General features: G+C 34.5%; 1 protein-coding gene across 1 annotated transcript; it reads right to left on the bottom strand.

Moving 5' to 3' along the window:
- Positions 1–1,397: 1,397 nt before the first annotated feature.
- LOC127854748 (uncharacterized) lies at positions 1,398–17,306 on the bottom strand. Its single transcript, XM_052389804.1, has 3 exons — positions 16,639–17,306; positions 3,243–3,999; positions 1,398–1,412 (listed from the first exon to the last, which is right to left on the bottom strand). The coding sequence occupies exons 1-3, from the start codon at positions 16,974–16,976 to the stop codon at positions 1,398–1,400; spliced, it is 1,110 nt and encodes a 369-aa protein (XP_052245764.1). The 5' UTR covers positions 16,977–17,306.
- Between the last annotated feature and the right edge of the window lie 4,629 nt (positions 17,307–21,935).

Genomic DNA, 21,935 nt, shown 5'->3' with positions numbered 1-21,935 from the left:
CTCAAAATGTGCAACTCCATGAGATACACATGCATGCCAAATATGAAGTTGCTGTGTTCAATATTTCAAAAGTTATTGCAAAACTTAACTATCTTAAAGTTTGAAATTTTTTACCTTTGACCTTAAAGGATGACCTTGACCTTTCACCACTCAAAATGTGCAGCTCCATGAGATACACATGCATGCCAAATATCAAGTTGCTTTGTTCAATATTTCAAAAGTTATTGCAAAACTTTACTATATTAAAGTTTTAAATTTTTGACCTTTGACCTTGAAGGATGACCTTGACCTTTCATCACTCAAAATGTGCAGCTCCATGAGATACACATGCATGCAAAATACCAAGTTGCTATGTTCAATATTTCAAAAGTTATTGCAAAACTTTACAATGTAAAGTTTTAAATTTTTGACCTTTGACCTTGAAGGATGACCTTGACCATGACCTTTTACCACTCAAAATGTGCAGCTCAATGAGATACACGTGCATGCCAAATATCAAGTTGCTATGTTCAATATTTCAAAAGTTATTGCAAAACTTTACTATGTAATGTTTTAAAAATTTTACCTTTGACCTTGAATGATGACCTTGACATTTCACCACTCAAAATGTGCAGCCCAATGAGATACACATGCATGCCAAATATCAAGTTGCTATGTTCAATATTTCAAAAGTTATTGCAAAACTTTACTATATAAAAGTTTGAAATATTTGACCTTTGACCTTGAAGGATGACCTTGACCTTTCACCACTCAAAATGTGCAGCTCCATGAGATACACATACATGCCAAATATCAAGTTGCTATGTTCAATATTTCAAAAGTTATTACAAAACTTAACTGTAAGGTTAAAGTTTTGGGACAGAATGACAGACAGAAAGACAGACAGACAGGCCAAAAGCAATATACCCCAGATCATTCGATCCGGGGGCATAAAAAGTATTAATTAAGGACATTCAAATTAACACCCCACCATCCCTTTTTCTCGTATTGCTTTCTATTATTAAACTCATCCTCTACACTTGCGAAGAATACCTAAAAAATCCTGTTATATGTAATCAAGTTTGTTTAAATGTGTGTACTTTGATGCATTGCTGAACCTTCTGAATATCCTGAATAATGATATTGACATTGAACAAAACAAGGACATGCACTACTGTATCAGCAATGCAGATCTTTTTCCAGACATTTGCACAGGAGAAAATATGTGATTTACAGTATACTGGGTTACTCCTTTGAATTAATTTCATGTTAGGCACTGTACTTAAGAAAGTGCAATAATTGAACAAATATAAGTAAACTAATCAGCCTTTAAAAACCTGATGAATCTTTAATGTCTTTCATGATATTGAAGAATTACAGCAACACAAATTGGTGAGATAAAGTAATAAATTAAAGATTCAGGCACTAAGGTGCTTAAAGAGCCGGGGAAAAGGCATGAGTATTACAAGTATTGCAATTTATTATTTAGTTAAAAGATCATGTAAAGAATTGAATTTATGTTATAGCAGCATAATTTGATTCTGTGAAGTTTTGATACTATTCTTCTTTGACAGATTGTCATATTTCTCTTATATAATTTTGTATTTGTAAACATATTCCTGAATGAACTTGTAAGTGTATGATAGATGCTTCCAGTTGTCCCCTTTCAGGATAAGCATGGGACAATGAAATGTACATGTATGTTGTTAAAACAACAATAACAAAACAACTGTACTGATGTTGGCCTGCAATTTATTTTAAGATGTGTATTTTACCATAGAATTAGTTTGAGTAAACATCTTCAGGGTCTATGTGTACCAAACTGGCATTGCATTGGTAAAACATCAACAGACTGTTTACTTTGGTCAATATTTATATTTAACATTTCTCATTCACTCAAAATCTTGTCAAAGCAGCAACTAATTATTGATGCTTCTGTATATTATTTTCTAATACAGATATACAGCTTTGACTCATTGTTAATATTGCAATATATTCATTTAGTTAAATATGTGCATAAATAAAATTTAATAGCACGCGCCCAGTTGTAAACTTCAAATACTATCAGATAAAGCAAAGCCGATGGGCGTGGCCATTTTGAATATGCGACTATAATCATGTGACTAAAAGTCACGTGCGGTAGAAAGTAGTCCGTGAGCCCACGACAGAGGTGAATGTAATGAACCGTAGTGCAAGAGAGTGCTAGAAGGAGTGCTGTATTCGAAGAAGAACCCGGTCAATTAATTTTGTCAGTGGACATTCAAAATAAACAACACAACACTGAACTATGACCAAACACAACACTCTCACACAGTATTATAAAGAAGATATTTAAAACAAAAAATCAGTTAAAAAATATCATAATGTATTTATCGTAAAATCAAGAAAATAAAGTTAACTGGTATGAAACTGCTGTTAAAACAATTTTTCTTTCAGAAACTGATAGTCAAGTGTGACAGTGACAGAAGAATATCAATCAATATTTAAAATAAACCCACATTAGTGAGGTGAATGAATCAATGAAAAACTTGACAGGAACGTAATTAATGTTGGGAATCAATTGAATAATGCAACAGGCACCGTTTTAAAAGCAGAAAGCTTAATTATCAGTGGTGCTTAACTTTTACTGATGAAGAGCTTTTGGTTGCAAAGTTATATGGCAATACAGCATTAAAATACTAATGTACACAAACTAGTATATAAGTATATCAATCAATAAAGAAATAACTGTATACGTAAATTGAAATGAACAGTAAATATTACGATTTCAGAGATCTGAGATGCATAAGTTGTTTTCGTTTGGTTCGTTTACTTGTTACCCGATACTTACCTGAATGCGAGACAACTCTTGTTTGCCCTTAGTTTCGAAAAGACCGAATATTTGATGTTAAGAAAAAATCGGTCCATTTAGTCGATAACGAAATTCCCCAATGTCCCATTTTATCGATTTTAAAAATATCAATTTGACCAGACTCTTTTTCCTAAAATAGCTAGAAAATCTCTGTACATATCACACATGTTATTAGGATGAATCCACCATGATTCTTACCTGTTGAATAAGCTGATGTATCTTCATAGAGTGTGCAGACCAGTTTACCACTCAATGTGAACTTGTACAGAGCAGTACCAGAGCAGATATATAGGTCAACCTGATTGTGGGCAATACCTGTACATTCATGTTGTAACTTAAGCTTCCTGCTTTTGGCAAGCTTGCTCTGGCTTACTGTGATAAACTGGACCTCATCATGCATAGCCACTGCAACCTCAGTGGGTGTGATAAGACACATGTCCTTTATGAGTCCAACCCTCACATCCAAGTGGCTCACCACCTGGTACTGTTGGTTCAGAAGCTTGACTTTGAAATTATTGCTGTCTGCAACCAGGACCTGTCCATTTGGGAGAGCACATACTGCTGTGATCCAGCATGTTTTTGAATCACTTGGCATTTTCACATTGTGCACAGACTTCCCATTCACAGTGAAAACATGGTTTGGTAAGTTCTCTTTTATAAATATATCAGACTGTTGTATATTTTCCAGACATTTTTTACTGGCAATAAAAAAGAGTTCAGGTTTACCCAGTACTTTCGGTATGGCTACATGGAGATGGAACAATTCATAGTGAAGCCTGATGCAGCTGTTTCTCACAACTTTGATAGGAGCTTGTTTCAGGTTTAGCTCTTCTTTCTTCTCCTTAATAGTGCTTTTCTCAAAATCTGCTAATAAATATTTGATTTCCTCACGCATTTCACTTATAGGGTATTGCATATGTTCATGTGTTGTATTAACTGTGCTGGTTTCACATTCGCGTAAATACGATACTATATTCACACGCAAACCATCCACAATAAGCCTCTCATGTTCTTTGTATGAAACCTTAAGAGACATCATTCTGTCCTCCTGATACGCCTGACATTGTTTCATAAGTAAAAGAGTATTTTCCGTTCTGACAGACAGGTTCTTAAAGTTGGTTGACTTCCCTCTGGCAGCCTGAGGTAATGGAGTTACTTGTAAGCATAGTCTGAAAAACAACCACACAGGAGACTGTAAGTGATTGAATAGAAATCAAATGACCAATAACCAATTGTTTACCCCGAAACAATATTAATTATAATACAAATTTAAAGGGGCATTTTAACAAAAAAATATTTAGGCACATACAATAACAATGTATGATATATCAATTCACATGTGACTTTTCTAGAAGCAATACTATATTGATTATTATTAAAATAAAAATATATAAATAACAAGGGCTGTTTGTAAAACATGCATGCCCCCCATATGGGCTGTCCGTTGTAGTGGCAGCCATTGTGTGAATACGTTTCTTGTCACTGTGACCTTGACCTTTGACCTAGTGACCTGAAAATCAATAGGAGTCATCTGCGAGTCATGATCAATGTACCTATGAAGTGTCATGATCCTAGGCAAAAGCGTTCTTAAGTTATCATCCGGAAACAATTTTACTGTTTCGGGTCACCATGACCTTGACCTTTGACCTAGTGACCTCAAAATCAATATGGGTCATCTGTGAGTCATGATCAATGTACCTATGAAGTTTCATGATCCTAGGCGTAAGCGTTCTTGAATTATCATCCGGAAACCATTTAACTATTTCGGGTCACCGTGACCTTGACCTTTGACCTAGTGACCTCAAAATCAATAGGGGTCATCTGCAAGTCATGTTCAATCTACCAATGAAGTTTCGTGATCCTAGGCATATGAGTTCTTGAGTTATCATCCGCAAACCATTTTACTATTTCGGGTCACCGAGACCTTGACCTTTGACCTAGTGACCTGAAAATCAACAGGGGTCATCTGCGAGTCATGATCTAGCTACCTATGAAGTTTCATAATCCTAGGCATATGCGTTCTTCAGTTATCATCCGGAAACCATTTTACTATTTCGGGTCACCGTGACCTTGAACTTTGACCTACTGACCTAAAAATCAATAGGGGTCATTTGCGAGTCATGATCTATCTACCCATGAAGTTTCATGATCCTAGGCATATGCGTTCTTGAGTTATCATCCGGAAACCATTTTACTATTTTGAGTCACCGTGACCTTGACCTAGTGACCTCAAAATCAATAGGGGTCATCTGCGAGTCATGATCAATGTACCTATGAAGTTTTATGATCCTAGGCCCAAGCGTTCTTGAGTTATCATCCGGAAACCACCTGGTAGACGGACCGACCGACAGACCGACCGACCGACAGACATGTGCAAAGCAATATACCCCCTCTTCTTCGAAGGGGGGCTTAAAAATGTATCTATCTACTGTGTGTTTGGGAAATAATGCAAACCGCATTGAACAACAAATTGTGCATTTATTCATTATACTGATATTACAACTCTTTAATAATGTCATTACTAGAATGCATGAGGATAACATAAAGTTATGTATATTTAACTCATCATTATTATACTGATTAAAGTGCCACAGGACAAAGTGTGTTTATATTAAGACATTCAGTGTTTTCAGTGTTTCAAATTGAAATAATTCTTATGAAATGGCAATCTAAGTATAAAATAAAATATGTGTTTGCATAAGCAGTTAATATGTGTTTTTTACTATAATATTTTTCTTTCTTTTAAGGTTATAAATCAGGCATGGTGAAATTAGAAAAAATCTGCCGGTCATCCGGACAGGCATTTCAGAAAATGTGCCGGTCCGGAGAAAATTTAGCCAGACCGTAAAGCAACAACAACTTAACTAGAAAATTCAAAAATGGCAGCGATCACATCTTGATCTCTTTATTCAACCGGCCGTTAAATTGATTTTAATCGCTTAGAGGTTACACTGGCAGCTAATTGGTGTTAATCGGTTGTGTAATGTCAATCATGTTGTGAAAAATTCGCGTGTCAGTTTTTATTACATGTATTCCCTATTAGAACGGTTCGGTGCGATAATTTCAATAACGTATGTGCAAGCCGAATAATTATCAAATTAAAGTTATTCGAAACGATTTAAACATTCTTACTTTAATATGATTGCAGTTTGGAGCAGCTGTTAAAATATACTGCGCACAGTACAAAACACGTTACCTGACATTTAATGATTAAGGCATTTCATTTTTCAGAACGTTTACTAGTAATTAATTAAATAAAAAAGACTATTTATTTACATGCTAACGCAGTGTAATTGTTAACAGAGATTCATTTTCATTTTTGACCAGTATCAGAAAGTCCCCGGGAAGCATGTTTTTTTACATGGCACTGCATATGATGCAATAAAAACATTTCTTTGTACATGTATCGTATTGCATTCAATCTAAATTTAAATTCGCTCGTCCAATGAAAGCTCTGCCCCATAATGCACTGTACTCTTTACACTTATGAAAAATGGCGTATGCATATGGTTGTGTTGATCACGATACCATATTTTATTGTCCTTATCCTACTCGAAAAATATGTAAAAGCTATCAAGATCTTTTTTGTTAGAACGCAGTTGGCGATTTTGCAAACGAGTTTAAAGTAGGTGTTGTGTAACAAGTTGGATTTGCTAATTGTACGTAACAAACCTACAGCAAACATCAAAACAACGAGCGATTTCATGTTCACGATGTAGTAAGCGATTTGCTCTTCAAATTTTCAACTTGAAAAAAAAAAGATTTGTTTGCAATCATTTCACATTTTGCCGGTCACCCCCCTGCGAAGATTTGTTCTAGAAATTGGAACGGTTCTGGAACTGTTCTAGAACATCAAGAACAGTTCTAGAATGTTCCATAGTCGCGTTCTAGAACTTATGTTCTAGAATTGTTCCAGAACTGTTTTCTAGAATAATTCCAGACATTTGTGGAACAAGGCTTAGTTCTGAAACTGTTCCAATAATATACAAGAACATTTTTAGAACATTTCTAGAACAAAATACGTTCAAGAAATTTCTAAAAATGTTCTAAACTGTAGTTCTAGAACACATTTAGAACTCTTTAAGAACCAGTAAGTTCTACAAACATTCTAATGGTGAATAAGAACACATATAGAACAGGTCTAGAACCAAAGTCTACAATTGTCCTACAATTGTTCTACATATTTAAAATAAACTAGTTCAGACAATGATAATTTGACTTCTTTCAAATTATATTTCAAAACAATTTTCACATTGAAACTTTGCTTGTTGTGGTGTCTGCAAGATATTGCTGTCATATCATGAGATATATATATATCATACACAAACAGAGGACTAATGTTAAGGAGGAGTGTTTGTTGATAGGTCTGGGATACTTTGTCTTATTTCTAATCCTAAAACATTATGTGGGTACTCACTAGAAACAACGTTACGAGGCACTCCTATTGAGTATCCAAACATAAGCTTTTATGGAGAACTGGAGAAAATTATCCCTGAAATACCAAAAAGTACTTCTCCTTTAAGTCCTTACAAAATCTTCTGCTACACACATACATATACATGTATATAACTGACTATAATTTGTCACCAAATTACACATTATTTTTTTTTTTTACTGTATCTGTTCGGAATTCTGCATATAATCTTGTGTCAATTAAAACACTAGGACTTCACAGAGTTCCTCAACATTCACCATCACAAGAATCTCAGAGAACTATTGGAATTAGGTGAATAACTACAGGAGCTTCTGGTAACTGTAATGGGTGGATTTCGTCCATCTTTTTCATAACATTATTCAGATATTTGTGTAGTTTTTCTACTTTAAATCTGTCTTCAATAGTGCGTAGAACGTGGCACTGGAAGTGTTTCATCATCAAAATACGGTTTCTTCACACGCTTCAGTGGACCTGGAAAAAAGACATATGAATGTATATTTTGAAACAAATATAAACTCTTTAACTCATTAACAGGCTTATAATTACAGAAACTTAATTCACAAGCAAATGATTATGGTTTACAAAAATCAACATGTTCAAAGAAAATTAAATTCTGTACAGTATCAGGTTGTTTTGCTCCCAAGTAGTGTCCTTTCCCCTAGTTGTTTTGCATCCCAAGTAGTTACCACGGCCATTCTACGTCATGTGTGAGCCACACTACCAAGTGTGAAACTACTTCTGGAAGGCAACATAATTCGGGCAAAATAACACTTGTTTTTTTGTTTTATGTAAACAAAGTGTTTTCTTCTGTAATGATGTTTTAGAAATATGCTTTTCTTAAAATTTCTGTAATTTACCTTATTCAGTCAGGCATTCCAGAATACATGGGTGTAAAGGTGACCAATGCCATTTTACTCTTGCATGTTATTAATGTTAATTTCACAAATTTTTAGATTATTTAATGTTTTGCCAAGTCTCGTCTTCTTTTAGTCATCAATAGATTAAAGTCTCATAATAAACTATTCCTGGGCCTCAAGAAGTTATTTTAGTGAGCATCACAGGTCTATAATCCCAGCCTGAAGTTGCGTGCAATGAGACTTTCAATGTAAACATTGAGCATTGTTAAATACTGAAATCACTTGCCTAGCTTGCAGTGTAATCTTCAAAGAAATAAGCATTGGTGTTTATGTGGTTTAAAAAAATAATAACCAGTTATAAAACAGAAAAAAAAATGCGTCCATTTGCCTTATACTCGCCCTTCAGCAAATGGACCATTTATAAATTGTAATAACAGCTGTATTAAGAATAGTGTTCGGCCCACAATACACGTTGACTTACTTAACCCCTGTTTCGAAGTGTACAGTTAAGTCCGGTAATCTTGCGCGTCCGGTAATTTTGCGCACTTCGCATTTGCGAATCTCGCAGACAACGTATGGTTTTCTTTAGTGATGAAAGATGGAATTTCACATTTTAAAGAATTAACGGATTTAAAAGTTACGTATTCCATGCAAAATTAAATTCGATCATTACATTTAAACACCGGTTGCGTCATCCCTATACATCTTAAACACTGGCCTTCTTACGAAAAATTCAAAATGAATCACAAATTCCCTGCAATCTTTAGCGTTTTCATACTTTAAATTAAGAATTCATAAATCCAACGTGTAATTAAGCATTCCATTGCACAATATCCGATCAGTTATGGTATTTTTTGCCATGAAAATATATCGCATCAGACGACATAGTCATCATTTCCCGCCATTCTGTCAAACCAATTTGGTATGATCTCCGCATGCGCAATGGCCTAGTTTTGATATTTTCTGTACACTATGGAAGCATGATCGTGGTATCAAACCTGTTATGCATTTTTTTTCATGCATACTGGTACTTTTTTATTACATTGTTGTAATTGTCCACTATTAATAGTGATTATATTTTTTGATTTGTAGTGAACAAAAACTGCACTAGAAATCCACATTTAATTTCAATGGTTTTGCAAACTGATTTTTAAAATATTTTTCTGGAATGTTTTTTTGTCAATAATTGGACACCATATGTCTACAATTTTGCCTAAACGAGGTCATTATACAAAGTGCGCAAGATTACCGGACACTGTGATAGTTTTAAAATGAGGTGAGTTATGTTTGTTTTGAAATCAAATCGGACAGTTCTTCAATGAATTAATCAGCTATTTTTGTGTTAATAAGCACATGAACTTATAATTTTCATAATAAATTTAGATATTATGTTGCCAGTTTATAAAAGAACATGTTTTTAAACCAATTGACCCTTAACTGCGCAAGATTACCGGACAGCATCGTAAGAACTCTCTGTCTGGTTGATTATTCTTTATCACATATCAAGCAATGGTACTTACCTTTTTCCGATACATGAAGATGGTTATCCTTTCGATGTGTCATTTAATATGAAGATATGAATTTAGTAGGGATTAATTTTAAGTTGGAAAATTAAATTCCAAAGCTTATTTCAGCACCGCATCATACGGGTCTCTGAAAATCGACCCAGCCTAACCCCATATGTAAGAGATAATTTCATTGGCCAAAATTAACAAAACAGAGCTGACTGGTTTTTTATTTTATTTACGAAGACTGTCAGCGGAGCAGCATTAACGAAAAACAGTCGGGTGCATATAAGCGCGCTTTTTTTAAATGGCAGAGGTTATTTTCTTGTTCAATCGCGTTATGAGCTTTATCGAACCACAAAATGTAGTCGCACCCAAAATAGATGTTGCTCACTACCAGGAGGGAGATCTCATCAAAGCCACTTACCAAAAACAAACATACGATGCGGTGATCAGTGAAATCCATCGTAAGTAAATTCGTTTGATAACCAAACTTGTTGGTACCAATCTAAAAGGTTCTTGAATGGTGTGAACACTTTTTTATGACTGAAAGCGATAAGCCCGCCTCGTCACTAATGTTAATAAATTCCTGCCGGAGAATACCGCAAAATGATATTTCAGTTCGCTCAACGCGGACCTATTTGACGAGGCGGTGTCTCGGTTAACAATGTCCCCTAAAAAATGTTCATATTTCAATCGCCGTAGAGCAAGTATATTTCACTTACTGTTTATAACACTGTGTATTGATAAAAAACACAAAGTATTGAAATAAATCAATATTAAAGTTAAGGGGTCTTCCTGATCATTGTTAAACAATTTGTTGTAAATAGCACAGGTTCGGGCAATCATATTTTCGGATAACGAAAAATAATCTTGTAAATAAATATATTATCATAATAATAATAATATTAAAATTTGTATATACTGTTGATTACAGATGACGAGGTTTCTCTTAAAGCAAGCAAAGCGACCGCCTAAGCATGCTTTCGAGGCAACTTAAGATAGGAAAAAAACTTAAGGTAGGTATTATTTTCAAGGCATGTTCACAGTTCAGTGACAGGCAGGCAGTCCAAAATTACAGGCTTTAATATTTATGAATGTGAGTTGGACACTTAAATGAGACTCAAGAAATTCAATTTGCCTCCATTGAATAAGTGTTATTTTAAGTATTTTTTTATCAGTTGGTCAACACTGCCTATAGATATATGATTTTTTCCCTGTTATAAATGAAACATGAACACATTGTTCACAGTTATCCAATTTCACACTCACTCACTAGCCAGGGGTGAGTGAATTTATTTGAAAAAAAAATCTGATGAACAAACGTTCGATAACATTAGCAAATTGTTTGTATGAGTAACTACTCAGACTAGCCAGAATTTCCAAATGTGAAATTTGATGGACTAAAAGTATTCATGATCGCAAGACACAATGCTCAAGTTTGGTTTTCAACACATTTCATAAATGATTTTAGAGTTCAGTGATCAAACACCAACAGAGCCTCGTGATAAGTTGCCTGTAAAGAGGAGCATGATCCCATCAGATGCCTCCGAAGAGATTGACCTGACGATCAATGCTGCAAAGCAAAATCTCAGTTGTATGTTGGATGTCTAATACTTTTTATTTGAATCCCTTAGAAATATATAAAATCCAGTATTTAATGCGTTCAAATCATAAAAACCTGCAACAGTGTCTTGAATATATTGCGTTTGTATTTAAGTTGGTGCTGAATGTCAAATTGTGTTATCCATCACCAGTTTACTTACAAGGTTTGCTGTATTGAAGCATTCTCAATTTGAAAATACTAATGTTGTGATCAAATGTGTAATAATTTGTTTTAATACTTTGATAATAAGTACACTCAATATTGACTAAATAAAAAGACGTTATGTCTATATTTGTAATACTGTCCAGCTGGATCATTTAGACTTCTTGTTTAGTTTAAGATGTGACTACATTTGTTATCTAAATGATTTCAGAGCAAAGTGCTCAAACACCTACAGAGCCTCGTGACAAGTTGCTTGTACACAGAAGAGCCTGATCCCATCAGATGCCTCCGAAGAAATTGAAAAGAACTGTTTACGGACATTTTCAGAACTGTTTTAGAACATTAATTTTTGTTCCAGACTTATTTGAAGCAACCCTTCGAAACTGTTCTAAACATTTCTAGAATTGTACTGGAACACACTGGCTAGAACTGTTCTGTAATCATACTGAAAATGTTCTAGAATTATTCTGGAACAGTTGTTGAACGTTAAATGAGAAAAAATTTCTAGAACAATTCTATAACAGTTCTGGAAATTTATTCAAGAAAAATTCTCGAATAGTTCTAGAACGATAGTTCAAGAATTGTTCTAGAACAGTTGTTGAACGTTAAATGAGAAAAATTTCTAGAACAATTCTATAACAGTTCTGGAAATTTATTCAAGAAAAATTCTGGAATAGTTCTAGAACGATAGTTCAAGAATTGTTCTAGAACAAACCTTCAGAACTGTTTCAGAACAAATTGTTCTAGAAATTATTCTCATTTAACGTTCAACAACTGTTCTAAATCGTTCTAGAGCATTTTAAGGATGATTCCAGAACACTTCTAGTCATTAGTTCCAGTACAATTCGAGAAATGTTATAGAACAGTTCTAAAAATCTTCGCAGGGGCCAGGACCGACATTCTTGTTAAACCTGCCGGACCAAATTGAAATCTGCCGGTCAGGACCGGCGGACCGGCAATTTCGCCAAGCCTGATAAATTATGAGAACTTAATTCCTCTTTACTAATTGCTTTCTTGCATAAATTGGCATCAGCTTCATTAATAAATAGATGAAGAATGATGTGGTAATTCATACTTATTGTTAAATACTGTAAAAATTAACAATGGACTAGCACATACACACATACACTCAACCATTTCAACACAAATCACAAGTATATTGACAAATATTGAAACTCCATTATTTTTAATCAAGAGATAAATTCTTATTACAGTCTAATGTAAAGCAATGGACAAATTTCAAGTGATTTTTCAAAAGTATAATTTGCCCCCTTCGTGCAAAAAGGTATCATATGACATTGAAATGAGAAGGCACATAGGAATCTTTGCACCAACATGGCAAATTGATCTTGCATATAAACATGTTATCATTTATGAAACCATTTCTTTGAATATAATAGTTTCAAAATGTTTAGCTCCCATCATAATTGGTTGCATAATAGCCCACACTTGACTTTCTTCTGTTTATAAAGAATGTAGGCCTCATGTCATATAAGAATTAAAGATCAACATAGCATGAATAAAGAGGGCCATCATGGCCCTTAAGGGATAATCTGAGGTCCTGGACATGAATTGTGGAAGACTTCAACTGGTGGTCTATTGTTTGACCCCACTAGAGTGTTAAGAATTTAGTTTGAGATTTGACTTGGTGACATTGTTTCTAGAGGCATGTTATTAACGGTCATACTCATACCAAGTTTCAATGAAATCGGCCAAAGCACTTCCAAGATATGGGTCCGGACACAAAAGTGCCGGACGGACAGACAGACGGACAACGCCAAAACAATATCCCTCCACCTATGGCGAGGGATAAAAAAAAATGTGCAATTAATGTTATCTACAAAGATGTCAACAAACCTTTACTTCAATTTTACCTAGTGATCTAGTTTTATATCCAACATGACCAGTTTTGAACTCCACTGATATCATTTGAACAAAATTTAATGTTATTACCAAGTTGCATAAAGATGGACTATACAAGTGTGTAATGTACTTCGTTCAAATGAATGATTTGTTTTTTACCAAAAACATGCATAATTATTGGCTGTTTGTATATACTTGTATTAAATATTTGTATAATTTTATGTCGCTTGATATGGTCTAAAATAAAAAAAGTATGTTTGCTCTGATAGACCATGAATATGTTTAAGTGATTACATATTTATATTGTATTGGTCTGTAAAATATAGTTGCTCAGGGCTGAATGTCTGATACTCTTCTTGAGCTTTCAGGAAGAATGCAATCTGGCTAAGATTTTAATTGGATAATGTTACTAAGTTTCATTAGACAATAAATGTGGTCTTTAAGTGTTCACATGCTTTTTTTATTTTATCTAACAAACTATTTGTTTAAACCATACACAACCCAGTTTAAAATGCATCGGGTATATCATTCTGACAAAAAGTTTCATAAAAAAAACTGGGCAATAAATGTGTCCTCTAGAGTGTTCACAAGATTGTTCTTTCATGTAACCTAGTTTTTACCTCACATGGCCAGACTTGAAACGTGGCTGACAAAATGTTTTGAATGAATTTTATGAAGATTTTCCACTAAATTCCGTCCTTGGGTGTTCAAAAGGCAAATGTTGATAATGGACAAAGGATGACAAAGGACGACACAATTTTATCAAAATAGTTCACCATGGGAATGTTGTGCTCAGGTGAGCTTTTAATGTGACGTGTAGAGCATTTGCAAGGTATCACCATCAGCATGTAAGAAACATGTCCCTCTGTCCGGCATGTATTTAAAAAGCTGGAACTAGTTTTTAACTTAGTGGCTATATGAATAGAAAAAACTCTGAAAAAGTTTAATGAAGATCGGACAAACCAGACATTCCCAAAAGTATTTTAAGGTCACAGGATATGGGTCAAAGACATATATTTCCCGGTCTGGAAATTACATGAAAACTCAGATTTAAACTACAAATGTCAACAAACCGGCCACAAAATTATAATCAAAGCGCTGAAGGCACTGAAGTTGTTCTCTGTTGTCGTCCTTGATTAGCTTGTGTGCATTGCACAGGCTAATCAGTGTGCACATGCTAATCAGTATGCACAGGCTAATCAGTGTGCACATGCTAATCAGTGTGCACAGGCTAATCAGTGTGCACAGGCTAATCAGTGTACACAGGCTAATCAGTGTACACAGGCTAATCAGTGTGCACATGCTAATCAGTGTGCACAGGCTAATCAGTGTGCACAGGCTAATCAGTGTGCACAGACTAATCAGTGTGCACATGCTAATCAGTGTGCACAGGCTAATCAGTGTGCACAGACTAATCAGTGTGCACATGCTAATTAGTGTGCACAGACTAATCAGTGTGCACAGACTAATCAGTGTGCACAGGCTAATCAATGTGCACATGCTAATCAGTGTGCACAGGCTAATCAGTGTGCACATGCTAATCAGTGTGCACAGACTCATCAGTGTGCACAGGCTAATCAGTGTGTACAGGCTAATCAGTGCACACAGGCTAATCAGTGTACACAGGCTAATCTTATTTGACATGCATTTAACCCTGTTTTCTATGCAAGCAGCCAATATGTAAAAACAGATTTAAATGATAAACACTAGACAGGCCAATGTTGTCTTACAACCTGGTAAATACACTCACTGAGTAGTAGAGCAGACGCTCCTATTGCTTCGTCGTCTGCAGTGCAGACGGGCAGCGGTAATCGTTCCTAGCATAGAGAGTTACGGTTCTTACCATAGCTAAGGCTTCTAAGCACATACAGATTTGCAAAACAAGGTCTGCAAATGACTCGACCAATCTAACGCGACCAACTAAAAATCGATGAAAAGGCACTATTGACGTATATTTAATGTACACAAACTGTTAATACAAAGTTCCATGAATATTGGGCAAGACATGTGGCGCCTCTATAGTGTTCATATGCAAATTGTTGATAACAGACAACAAACAACCATCATAAAGAAACAAAACTGAGAAAAGGTCACGATGAGAAGGTTAAAAATGCAGGCTAAAACAAGCAAACATCAAGTGTGAACTATCCTCCATAAATAGAGTAAAGGAACATATGCATGAGACATTATACAGGCAAGTTGATTAAAGCCTTAAGGTATTGCTATACTATATACTACATTAATTTTGTTGCTGAAATGTTGCCAATGTCTTGTAATTCATATGCTTGAACTTTAAAATGTTATTTCAAACAAACACAAATTAACAAATTAAAGCTCAAGAAAAAATTGCACACAAGAAATGATTTTGAAAACCTTATATAACTTACTAATAGAATAATCCAAACAAATTAACATGGATGATGGTAATTGCACAGAGGCGTCGAAGCTGGGGCGGCTGGGGCAGCGACCGCCGCCCCAATAGTTTCCGCAAAAATGAAACTTCATTAAAGACATTTTTTAAAAATCATTTCAATACACATATATTTGAAAATATCTTTTCCACAAAACAAGGTAATAATGCTTTCGCGGTTATGACACGTGTATTGTTGATTGTCATCACCCGCCCGCGGAAATGTACGTGTCAATTATGTTGTTACCGGGGGTAATTAATAGGTCTCTTTTATAACAATAATCCCTTAATTATTGAGTAATTAAACCTGGGAATCTTAAATTGTTGGTATGATCTAAGCCTTTGCTTCTTTCCATTAATATAAAGGAAAGTATGACATGAAACAAATGTGCCGATATTCAATAGTCCTTTATTATCACAAAATTAAAGATACCTCAAGATACCTGAATTAATTGTAATAACTCAAAGTAATTCTTTAATTTTTAAAACTTATTTAATGTTTTTTACCACTTTTTGTGTCATTTCAATATGTGTATTCCAAACCAACAAACGAATTTCTAATTTCTAAAACGGAATTTCGGCACAAAAAAATCCTGAAGAACAGTCTTTCAACCCACATGATACCTATTGTTGTGTTGCCTGCTACAAAGTACAAACTGCGACATATAGTGATCACTTCTCCATCGTGTGTCTGTCTGTCACAAATTTTGTCACTGAGAAAATGCCTGCAATAGATGTGTATAAGGTCAGGTATCAGGCATAGCAACGCACCAAAATGCGCCATTTGATGCTAAAATTTGAAAAAAATTCCGGGGTACGCCAGACCCCCATCAACGGGAGGGGGATACCCTCGCCCATACCCACCCCATCCGCCGCCCAAAATTGTTAATGTGCTTCCGACGCCCCTGTTGCATACAGGTAATACAATGCAATAATTTATACTGATATAAAATAAGTAATAATAAGCTACCTGTGATTAAGCTCAAAACATTTAGAGCAGCACAGCTGACTGTGGTCTGCGCAGTACATTGTTATTTGTTCACTCTTGTGTATGACGCATGTTAAAAGAGAAGTCTCCATCTTCTTAGAAAGTGGCCACTTCATTATTTTATCCTTTCCATAAGGAGATTTTTTTAAAAACAACCAACCATGCTGTCTGTGGGAGTTTATACATCTTCTGCAGAAGTATTTAAGACATGTTTCACAGTAAAAATCTGCATCTATTTCTACAGATCGTTCTTTCTCGCAGATTGTACAACAATAATATTTAACAAAATCATAATTTCTTGAAATTCCAGATGTCGCCATTTTGATAATTCACTTTCAACAAACAAGATTTTACAAACTAAAATCAATTGACATATTTATGTCCAAGCGTGTGTACACTAAATATCCCAGAAAACACACACACACAATGTTATTAAACACAGACAAGTTTTAATAAATTTCGAACTGAACAGCAACCAAGTTAACCGTCAAATGGCGATTGTATTATAGGAGTAAACAGTGTAACTATGTATACTGTCACCTGACTATTGGGTACTGAGTGTATTGATTACTTTAAACTGCAAAAAACAAGCTTTGTAGATAAACACTTTAAACCAGATTGTTTAACACACCACATTTTTAATTGCTCTAATACATGCCATGTTATGATAATATAATTATAATGATAATACAGAAGCTTGTTACATAAACAAATTTTATGACAATATATTAGATACTTTTCCTCAAACAGCATTTAAAACTAACAAGTAATACTTGGCCATTTTATGCAATTGCACTAATTGACTAGTGTGAATATTGCATACTGACATAGCAAAAGCCTGAGTGATACATCTTCTATTTTAAACACATGAATGAATAACATTGACAACAAATGTGTTGGATGCATTCATTATTAGTTTTGGATGGGTTGTTGAGCCTGAGCTACTGAGAAAGTTGTGACCTTAATATTTTGTTAAACAATTAACATACTTGAAAGCTTTTCATAAATATGTCCAACTGTTGTGTTTTTATTTTATTTTATTATATGGTTCCACTGATTAAGTCATTTAAAATATGGTACAGACAATAACTACCATTTAATAAAAATCTTGAAGCAGTCAATTACTTACTACAAACATTCATTATTGTAGCTTGGGTGAACCCAATTCTCTTAAGGTTCATGGGGGGGATAAAATTCATTAAAACTTCGCTTTGGTTTTTCTTCATTGAATGTGGTACAATATGGTCAAACTATATATCATTTTAAAGCTAAAGACGGATAGAATAACATAAACACATTTTTGACATTCAATATTTGTGAGCTTTATTCATATTTTGGTTTAAAACCAATACTGTTTTACTCTAATTTACAAAATCTCAATCTAAAGTTAGGAAGGATATGCACTACCTTAAGTTGAATAAATACAAAGCTATATACATATACAAGGTCAAGTTAGCAACATTTCACAGAAAATTATTGTCATAAAACAACAAATGAGTTTTTATTCAACTGCCTTTTTTGGATAAATATCCTAAACATAGTTCTAAAAATAACTAAAACGTAACTACTTTTTAAAAATCCAGGTATGGTGGATAATAAGAGTCACAATTCTAGTTCAAAGGCTTAACAATTTTGTTATTTACCTCTCAACCAAATTGCAAATTTTAAACCATCTCAAATTGAAATAGATTGCAGACGACATATAAAATTGTAAAGGAATATACAGAAATTGGCAAAACGATCGATTTTATATTTCGATTCCTTCTACCTATTTGAAAGCGTGGCCATCGCTGTGATCCGTAGGAAAATGTGCAAAACAAATCGGTAGAAACCATGTGCAGTGTTGAGAAAACCGGGTATGTGTATACACATACCTGAGAAAACACATATCTTATTTTGACAGTTGGGTGGCAACTAGTAAAACAACTATTAACATTAATCAGCAAGAGATCGCACTAAATAACAGAAATAACCACGTAGAGATATCATCACTTACCATATTTCAAATATTTTCCAGCTGAAAAGTGTCCCCAACACGTCTTTTTTAGTTAATTTGTATTGTTTTTCAGGAGCCGAAGTGCATCTCACAGAATATCCATCCAACTTCCGTTGTTTTCACTTTCGTTATTAAAAACTCCGTTTAAAAGAATTATTTCTACTTTTAGATTGTTAAAGCGATGTATTATTATATATTAACAATAGAATAGTATACCGTGATGAATTGAATGGAGTAACGTATCGATCTTTCTGTCAGTCTGTAAGCGTGCTATTTTATGCGCAATAATAAAGTACATGTGATTCGACAACGATTGTAAACATTGGTGAAATGCTTCTTACATAGTTATTCTTTTGAGTGTTTATGAGGTCTGATCGTGCAGTTTGCAAACATCAACGGAAAGATTACAATCCAATGCATTTGTCATCGTCAACCGTTTGGAATGTCAATTAGGCGATGAGTGAGTTTTTAGCATGTTTCTTTCTATTTTATTAATTTAAAAATGTCTGCCCCCATGGTGATGAAATGACATGTGTTCGAGTTTTGATATTTCTAGATATGCAAACTTTTTTTACTATTTAAGCGTAACTTGCCCTCGTCAATGTCGATATTATTCACTAGTTATATAATTTTCCGCCGAAATACGTGGAATAAACATGATTCAGATTTTTGAAAATAATGTATATTTTAATGTTAAAATCGCTTTGTATTTTGATTGATTTTGTGGATGTTATGATACGTTGATGTACAAAATTGGTAGCAGTTTGAAGGAAAAACATCCATTAAAGCATATATGTATACATTATCAATGTGGCACTCTTCCTTGAGTCAAATTTGAGTTCAATGCTAGGGGTCCCACATTTTTCAAAATGAAGCCTCTACATGAACCTTAAATCTATATACATTTTGTTGATGTGAATGTCAACTTACATTGGCAAAATGTTGAGTAGCAATCTTCAAATTAGTTACAGTCCCAATCTAGGAGTGGATTAACAATGTCATTAAGGTACGCGTGACGTTTATACTAAATTAATTAATTTATAAACTTTTGTTAAAGCTGCAATTGTGTCATCAACTTATCCTACAAAACAGTTTCAGTTGCAATAGATATTTTAATATCCCAATTGTGTGCCTTGTTAAATTACAATTGTGTTTGATCATTTTGTTTATTTCTTAGTCACTTTATGATGCTAATTATGTGTTGCTCATGGCAAGCCTCGCCATGTAATCCTTTCTTTAACGCATCGGACAAATTCCAGTACTCAATGATACTTACAGTGTACATAGTATTCTGTATTTTGAAAAACCACACACTGCATAAAATGCAGGCATTTGTATTGATGGTATTTAAAGTCACTATTACGCTCACCAATACATACGGCTACTGTATTATGCTATATAAAAACATTCGACAACAAGTAGTACCATACGATGGTTAATTACAATAGGAAGACCCTAAAAACAAGTAACATTGATGTAAAAACGTTATATTACAAGCATTTGGCAAGTTTTAAGCATCTAAATATCGTTCCACGATGTAATCTACTTTCGCTTTCGAGTCAGGATCGGATTCATTCGTGTTGCGTTCATTTGCATAATTTATACAAGCCATTTTCGCATTCGCTAAGCTCCAGTTACCCAGAATTTATTTTGATTTCACAAAATGATTTTTCATGAGAGCTACGTCATGCTTCCGACGCTTACCGTATCCAATCTCGTGTTCGCCCGTAATTGTTCGGATATTTCACGGGAGATATAAATGGAATTATTTGTGACCACAAAAAAATAAAAACAAGCATTTTGTATCTCTTTAATCAATTCTACCAGACAACATCTAATGTTGAAATTTTGCATTTTGCTAAAAGGAACATTGATTTTTTTATGGGTTAGCTTTATTTAACGAAATATTCGATATTTTTGAGCGTGATTGTTACTTTAAACAGAATAAATTTGTCCTAGTTCATTGTCACAGTCTGACAAGAAACTAACAAAAAGCTTAAATAGAGATAATATTTTAATTAAATTTCAACATTTCACGAAGTTGTTGTTTAGAATAAAGTATAGTCATTTGTAGCTGTTTCTTTAGCTCCTATTTTCCTTAGGTCAATTTTCTAACATTTCAACCAATCAAATGCCCCAAAATTATAAACATCGGAACTACAGTGCTAAATTGACGTCATCGAACGGGGAACTCCCGGGATGAAAACAACTGTTTTGCACGAAGAATGCTGATGCGTTGTTCGAAATATAGTCACAATTAATACAGAGAAGAATTTTAGAATATTTAAAAGCCGTAAATTTGATCATTTTTATATATTGTATCATTATGAACAATCAGCAGACGCTGGTTATTTACTTTGAAAATTTCCAGTTCCGGTTTCCGGTTCAGATATTGCACGCGCAGATAAAGAACAACCTGTAAATCAACCGTCAAATATATGTGTTAACGTACATGTAATGCTCGCTTCTAGACAGTCTACGGATCGACCGAAGGACCTACCAACGAAAATTAAAAAAAACTCTTATAAAATTGGGAGCCCTAAGGACCTTAGAATCAACCAAAAGCAAAAGAACTCTTCTAAAATTGGGAGCACACTCTTTTTGGTTTGTTGATTTTGTGCAATAATAGTTCAGTCATGTTCAGTGTTAAGACCTACACTCGCACTTTCCTGGGATGAGCTGGTTTACCATTGAACAGTTTACCAGTGCCAAGTTCACATACCAATGCCAGTATCTGACAACTGTTATGGTTGCATCAGAGCTTGGGTTAGAATGACTATAGAACAATATGGGCTGGCAATACTTAACGGATCTGTAGACAGTAAGGCAGATGCGCAGGCTGGAATGCAGCTTTGCTGGTCGCTTCTGTTCAAAGACACATTTCGCACGACACCGCTAATTAACATCACAAGCTCACATTTTTGTAGTTCAAAAGGTTTCAGATTACGGTGCCAGGATGATTTCCTGTTACAAGCCCAGAGCTGTACCGTGTATAACTGACCTCATTACCCCTAGATCAATAAGTATCCACTGTTCTTTCTCTCAAAAACCAATATACATGTATACCTTTGCATGGTAACGATAATGGGTCAAAGAATTCTCAAGATATGTAGAAACAAATATACTGTGACAAACTCTTGTGACCTTGACCTTTGACCTGTAACCCTCAAAATTAATAGGTGCATTTTTGTTCTCACAAAATAATGTCATACCAATTTGCGTGGTTTTAGACAGACCAACTGACGGTCATGTGCAAAGCCATTCCTCAAAGCGACAATATTTT

Source organism: Dreissena polymorpha, chromosome 13 (assembly GCF_020536995.1).
Source record: "Dreissena polymorpha isolate Duluth1 chromosome 13, UMN_Dpol_1.0, whole genome shotgun sequence".
NCBI classification, from domain to species: domain Eukaryota; kingdom Metazoa; phylum Mollusca; class Bivalvia; order Myida; family Dreissenidae; genus Dreissena; species Dreissena polymorpha.
This window is presented reverse-complemented; position numbering and strand designations above follow the sequence as displayed.

Bases quoted from the DNA above. Each gene is read 5' to 3' on its own strand.
- LOC127854748 (XM_052389804.1), bottom strand. From the start codon at position 16,976: ATGGCGACATCTGGAATTTCAAGAAATTATGATTTTGTTAAATATTAT. The intron at 4,000-16,638 runs GTAGCTTATTAT...GTTGTTTTTCAG, and splicing joins TGTTTTGAGCTTAATCACAG to ACTATGCTTACAAGTAACTC.